Consider the following 7416-nt stretch of genomic DNA (forward strand, 5'->3'; position numbering starts at 1 on the left):
GCTTCTTCAATCTTGAGCTGTGACCCCTTGTGGGGCGAGCATCTGCCAGCTCCAAGTAAGGACACTCGACTGAGAAGTGCCCCTTGAGATGCTTATACACCTCAATTAGGTCACCCTTTGCCCGTCTGTAGTATAAGCTAGGCAAGTTCAGGTGCTCCAATCTCTCAGGGTAGCTGAGGTGCCACAGTGCAGGCACCAGTCTCATGGCCCTCCTTTGAACATTTTCAACCAACTGACAGTCCCTAGCATATCTCGGGGACCAGACGAGGAGACAGTACTCCTAATGGGGAAGGACTCTTGAAGATCGTTACGAGGGACGGGCTGTCTAGATATCTGAACGACCTTCTTATAAGACCCAATAATTTATTTGCCTGATTTACCTTCTTCTCGCAATGGCCCGAGAACTTCAGCTCATTGTCAACATACACACCGAGGTCCTTCTCACATTCAGTCCCAACTAGTGCAGTTTCTTCATCCCGTTGGGACATATGATACGCCTCCTTACCGTTGGTACGCCCCAGGTGCATCCTCTTACACTTCGTGACATTGAATCCCAGCAGCCATTTCTTTGACCATTCTTGGAGCCCACAGAGGTCCTTCTGCAGGTCTTCACAATCCGCTTGGTTCTTGATTTCCCGAAATAACTTAGCGTCATTGGCAAACATTTGTATGGAGGAGTGTACAATGTCAGGCATGTCATTTATGAAACAAACAAACAAACAACAACGGGCCCAATACACTGCCCTGTGGTACCCCGCTTGTGACAGGTACGGATGATGATTTCGTGCCATTAATCACCACACACACTACTTGCGGTCATGTAGAAAGTCTTCTATCCACGATAGGACATTTCCCCGAATTCCGTACCCTTCCAGTTTGAATTTCAGCCTTTCGTGGGGTATAATGTCGAATGCCTTGGCAAAATCTAGGTAAATATTGTCGATATTACCACCCCGTTCCAGAATATGGGTCCAAATATCCAATACCTTGAGCAATTGTGTTAAGCAGGAGCGCCCCGGCATAAAACTGTGTTAGCAATCCTTTACAAGGTTGTTTCATAGATGTTCCATCGCGGCATCTCTGATAATACCCTCAAGTACTTTACATATCATGCTGGTCAGGCTCACCGGTCTATAGTTGTTAGGGGAGTGATGATCGCCCTTCTTGAAGATAGGACACACATAAGCCACTTCCATTCACTGGGGACCTTTTGATCATCCAGGCATTTACAAAACAGGATCTTCAGGGGCTCGGCAAGCTTGTTGCTCAACTCTCTTAGCACTCTAGGATGCACCATGTCAGGGCCAGGACTCTTATGGACCTTTAGCTTTGACAATTTATTTCTAATACCCTCTTCTGTGAACACAATGTGGGTCAGTGCTGTGTCGAACCACCTGTCCTCAAACGCAGGAAGGTTACTCGCATCCTCTCTTGTGAACACCGAGGAAAAGAAGCTGTTCAATGCCTCAGCTTTATCCTGGTCAGAATCTGCATAACTACCATCTTCAAGCTTCAGGTCTGATACTCCTACTCGCGTTTTCAATTTCGACTTTGCATAGCGGTAAAACGCCATTGGGTCTGACTTGACCTCACTTGCAACCAGCCTCTGGAACTCCTTTTCAGCCCTTCTACACTCTATCTTTGCTTGGTTTCTGGCTCTTGCATACATCCTCCTGTCCTGCTCATCATTTGACCCAACTCACATCTTGAATTTCTGGGTTTTCTTCTTAACTTTGTCGACCGCCGCATGGTTTTTGTGTATGGATCCCCTTGTATTCCTGGAGGTACTGGGTTTGGTCTTGGGTATATATTTATCGATCAAATGGGTCACTTTACTAGTTATGATATTCAGCATAGTGTCTGCGTTCTTGTGCATTAATGAGTCAGGCCAGTGGATACCCCTTATCTCTTCCCTCATCCCATTGTAATTTCCCTTGTAATATTTGCACCTTGGCCTGGCCTTATCTTGAACTAGGTAACAGTTAAATCTGAATGACAATACTATACGGTGACTGGTGCCAACTAGGGCAAGGTGTTCCAGTTTGGCCACTATACCCTCCTCGTTTGTTATGATGAGGTCTAGTGGCTTGGGTGTTTGCTCCCCTCTGGTATGTGTCGGGTCTCTAACATGTTGGAAAAGAAAGTTATCTCTCAGAGTTTCTACAAAAAGAGTAGCAGGGTTATTCAAGTCATTTGGGGTGAACTCGTTTCTCCAGTCGATGTCGCCATAGTTAAAGTCCCCCATGATAAGGAGGTGGCTAGGGTTGAGCATCGCCGCATTGTCTATTAAGACTCTTAAGTTCCTTTGATTTAGTGGGCCACAGTTTGGGGAACTGTAGATACACCCGACAACAAGTAAGTCCCTTCCCTTTAGTTTAATTTTACATCACTATGGAAACTCCCAGACCAGCAGAATGTAACCAAGGTAGCTAATAATTTTTAGCCCATTAAATTCAAGCTTACCATCAATTCTAAAGAATGCAAGGAATAACCGAATACTTCAATAGGAGATTGAATTTGTTTGGTTCAACTCTTACGAATACTATACAGTAACTATATAAGCCATGTTCAAATATGAATATAGATAGGTACCACTCTTATCCACACAACAGAATTCAGACAGACAGCACAGTTACCAGTATCAACATAATTATGTCATATTGTTAGACTTCAACATTTAAAAATACCTGTATAACATGAACACCCAGCAACCAAACCTTGACACTTTTAAGCATCTTGATTCTTACCACCAAAGTCTTTACTTGACACTTTACAATCCTTCTTTCTTATTGTTTCTTATCAATGATAACTCTGTAATGAAACAAAGATGGTAACATCTGCCCGTAAAACTCAAATGCTAACATTAATTAAGTTGTAACAAATATTAGATCTGTCATACGCATACAAATCGATACTGCTTAAGGATGGAGTGGCCAAGGAATCTTATTATGTCTTCATATGTACTGTCCCAAGTACGGGTGTTACTTTATCTTAACACTTGCGGCATTAATATATCATATTAGAATAAAACTTACGAAAGCTTCCTCCTGTCCATATTGTCCTAGAGAGTGAACACGGTCAAGTCATAACACTGGAGGTCTGCTGGTGGTGGCGGTTCGATAGTGCGGTGAAACAGACGAGTGGCGACTGGCGGTGTCAATATTGTGATGGCGCTACACACTACACTTGTATATTTTATGAAGCATTATTTAAATCATTATTATTCACTGTGTTCGTAACTTATTTGATCTTACATACTATCAGTCATTGTAATCTCGAGTCTTTACAAGTCACTTTATGGTAATTTGTTTATTCTATTCCGGAAAATACATATTTTCTTCAGACAATATGCTGTGAGAGAAACCATACAATGCTTTACTTGTAACATTCAGGAAGAGGGCAAGAACATTGAACATATCCTATGAAGTCCATACCATAATACATACGATTGTAAATAAATTTTCTAGCAACAGTGGATATCTCATTTATCTACGACTCTACGTTGATATCACATCCCAACCCCAAATGTCATGTGTTATAACTCCGAAACTATGGGGTACTGACATAATGGTCATGAAGTCACTTTGTAGTGGATTTCTCCCCTACAAGCGCTGTTTGTCGCTGGGTAGCCGAATTCCCTAGTGTATGCCTCGTGGTCTAGGTCAACCAGCGCCGCCTTGCATGACGGAGGTCAATTACTAAGCCACGCCTACCTCCGCTATTTAAGACCTGACCTCGTGGTGACCACCCTCTTTCTACCTACACCAACCAGCAAGCAACACCACCTCCTCCTCCGCTGCCTGGCGGCCCTCGCTCCCGCCGGCGAGCATGGCGACCCACAAGCTGTTGTGGGGTTCAGGATATTTGGTTCACACTCAGGATGGGGTGGAGAAAGGAAACTCACAATGTGCTCTCTATATACATGTTGTATTGGATGTACAATGCAGCTTGGTGCTGGGAAGGCAGCATGGTTACAAGCGTGATGTAGAGAGAGCTGGTTGGTTAGGACGCTCAGAGAAGGACAGCTTGTGTGTCGCCATCCTCGCCAGCGGGAGAGAGGACCGCCAGGCAGGCGGAGGAGCGAGGGAAGGCCACCAGGCAGCGGCGGAAGAGGTGTTGCTGGCTGCGGCTGTAGGTAGAAAGAGGCAGGTCACCACGAGGTCAGGTCTTAAATAGCGGGAGTTGGCGTGGCTTAGTAGTTGACCCCCGCTCCGTGGTGTATGGCGGCGCTGGTTGACCTAGACCACGAGGCATACACTGGGGAATTTTTGGGTCGGCTAGGCAGCGACAAACAGCGTTTGTAGGGGAGAATTCCACTACAAGCTGGTCCTCCTCTGAGCACCCTCACCAACCAGCTCTCTCTACATCACGCTTGTAACCACGCTGCCACTTCCCAGCACCAAGCTGCATTGTACATCCAATACAACATGTATACAGAGAGCACATCGTGAGTTTCCTTACTCCATCCCATCCTGAGTCAGAATCCAAACATCTCATAACCCCACAAATGGTGACCCCCGGAGATTCGCACTCACTCAGGATGGAGGAGAGACAGATCACGCTCCCAGTCTTCAAGCAACATGGAAGACTGGCTTATCCACACAGAAGCAGCTCGCATCGGCTCTACAGCTACTGTCTCTACACTGCAGGTTAGACACCCGAGAGCAGCACTGCTTCTCTAAGCAGACACCAGCTCCTCTTCCTGCCCAGCACACCCGTCCTGCCTCAGACGCCGACCCCGGCCCAGCAGTACCCCCTGTTGCTCTTCGTGATGCAGCCCCTGCTCCTGACGCGGCCCATGCGCCTGAATGCAGACCCACACACCCCTCTTTTCTCCCTCAGGTACTCCCTGCTACTGTCTTGAACCCTGCTGCTGTCATGGACCCAGCTGCTGTCACGAGCCCTCATCCGCTTCTGCTGACGCAGCCCCTGCTCCTGACCCAGGCCCACACACCCCAGCAGGCGCATCTGACGACTCTGTACCTGCCGTGAGAGAAGCACAACATTCATCGCCTCCACACACCCTTTTCTCTCCCTTTCTACTCCCACAGATATTGTGTTTCTAGACAGTTGTCTCTAGCAGCCGGCTCATCCACTCCATCACCGTTATCGCTCACATGAGGCATGCACCGCCCGTTCTGCCTCACATGTGCCATGCAACCCTGCAGACAACAAGACTCCTGCACCGCCTGGAGAGAACGGGGGAGTACTGTAGTGGATACGTCCCCTACAAACGCTGTTTGTCGCTGAGTAGCCGACCCCGCGAATTCCCCAGTGTATGCTTCGTGGTCTAGGTCAACCAGCGCCACCTTACATGACGGAGGTCAACTATTAAGCCATGCCTACCTCCGCTATATAAGACCTGACCTCGTGGTAACCTACCTCTTTTCTACCTACACCAACCAGCAAGAAACACCACCTCCTCCCTCCTGCCTGGCGGCCCTCGCGGCTTCTTCAATCTTGAGCTGTGACCCCTTGTGGGGCAAGCGTCCGCCAGCTCCAAGTAAGGACACTCGACTGAGTAGTGCCCCCTGAGATGCTTATACACCTCAACTAGGTCATCCCTTGCCCGACTGTAGTATAAGCTAGGCAAGTTCAGGCGCTCCAATCTCTCAGGGTAGCTGAGGTGCCGAAGTGCAGGCACCAGTCTGGTGGCCCTCCCAGGGCTGGATTCAGGAGTGGGCAAAGTGGGCAGCTGCCCAGGGGCCTCCACAATCTGGGGGCCTCCACATGTGCGGTAGTAGCTATATCAGGGCTGGTCGACTTGAAACCACATGAATGACTCCAGTCGTGTCTCACTTTTGTGTGTGTGTGTGTGTTGGGAATTTGTGCACTATCAATAAATATACAGTTAATTAGAAATTTCTCAATGTTCTAATTTCCTCAATATAACTGCATATGGCTTCAAAATTCTCCAAAGAAGTGTTCAAATTTCAAAATTTTCCCGGGGGGCTAACAGCGCCCCCCGGAACTCCCAGATGTTTAGGCTCGCTTTACTCGTCACCCCACCTTCTTGGGTAGTTATAATGAGGGGGCCTCCACACAGAGGCTGCCCATGGGCCTCCACAGGTCTAAATCCGGCACTGGGCCCTCCTTTGAACATTTTCAACCAACTGACAGTCCCTAGCATATCTCGGGTACCAGACGGGGTGACAATACTCCAGATGGGGAAGCACTTCACTCTTGAAGATCGTTACAAGGGACGGACAGTCTAGATATCTGAACTACCTTCTTATAAGACCCAATAATTTATTTGCCTGATTTACCTTCTTCTCGCAATGGCCCGAGAACTTCAGCTCATTGTCAACATACACACCTGGGTCCTTCTCACATTCAGTCCCAACTAGTGCAGTTTCTTCATCCTGTTGGGACATATGATACGCCTCCTTACCGTTGGTACGCCCCAGGTGCAACCTCTTACACTTCGTGACATTGAATCTCAGCAGCCATTTCTTCGACCATTCCTGGAGCCCACAGAGGTCTTTCTGCAGCTCTTCATAGTCCGCTTGATTCTTGATTTCCCGAAATAATTTGGCGTCATCGGCAAACATTTGTATGGAGGAGTATACGTTAGGTATGTCATTTATAAAACAAACAAACAACAGCAGCGGGCCCAATGCACTGCCCTGTGGTATCCCACTTGTAACAGGTACAGATGGCGATTTCGTGCCATTAATCACCACACACTGCTTGCGGTCATGTAGAAAGTCTTCTATCCACGCTAGGACATTTCCCCGAATTCCGTACCCTTCCACTTCGATTTTCAGCCTTTCATGGGGTACACTGTCGAAAGCCTTGGCAAAATCTAGGTAAATATTGTCGATATTACCACCCCGTTCCAGAATATGGGTCCAAATATCCAATACCTTGAGTAATTGTGTTAAGTAGGAGCGCCCCGGCATAAAACTGTATTGGCAATCCTTTACAAAGTTGTTTCGTATTAGATGTTCCATTGCGGCATCTCTGATAATACTCTCAAGTACTTTACATATTATGCTGGTCAGGCTCACCGGTCTATGGTTGTTCATGGAGTGACTATTGCCCTTCTTGAAGATAGGACTCACATAAGCCACTTTCCATTCACTGGGGACCATTTGTTCATCCAGACATTTACAAAACAGGATCTTCAAGGGCTCGGCAAGCTGGTTGCACAACTCTCTTAGCACTCTAGGATGCACCATGTCAGGGCCAGCACTCTTATGGACCTTTAGCCTGGACAGTTTATTTCTAATACCCTCTTCTGTGAACACAATGTGGGTCACTGCTGCGTCGCACCGTCTGGCCTCAAACGCAGGAAGGTTAATTGCATCCTCTCTTGTGAACACCGAGGAAAAGAAGCTGTTCAATGCCTCAGCTTTATCCTGGTCAGAATCTGCGTAACTACCATCTTCAAGCCTCAGGTCTGATACTCCTACT

General features: G+C 47.4%; 1 protein-coding gene across 1 annotated transcript in view; it reads right to left on the reverse strand.

Moving 5' to 3' along the window:
* The window catches only part of LOC121864252 (dnaJ homolog subfamily C member 5-like), a 102941-nt gene extending 99779 nt beyond the window's left edge, over positions 1 to 3162 (reverse strand). The window contains exon 1 of the mRNA XM_042363315.1: positions 3036 to 3162. Within this exon, the coding sequence (XP_042219249.1) occupies positions 3036 to 3055 (20 nt within the window). The 5' untranslated portion in view covers positions 3056 to 3162. The remainder of the gene's footprint in view (positions 1 to 3035) is intronic.
* Between the last annotated feature and the right edge of the window lie 4254 nt (positions 3163 to 7416).

This window comes from Homarus americanus, unplaced genomic scaffold (genome assembly GCF_018991925.1).
Source record: "Homarus americanus isolate GMGI-L3 unplaced genomic scaffold, GMGI_Hamer_2.0 scaffold26351, whole genome shotgun sequence".
Taxonomy (NCBI): domain Eukaryota; kingdom Metazoa; phylum Arthropoda; class Malacostraca; order Decapoda; family Nephropidae; genus Homarus; species Homarus americanus.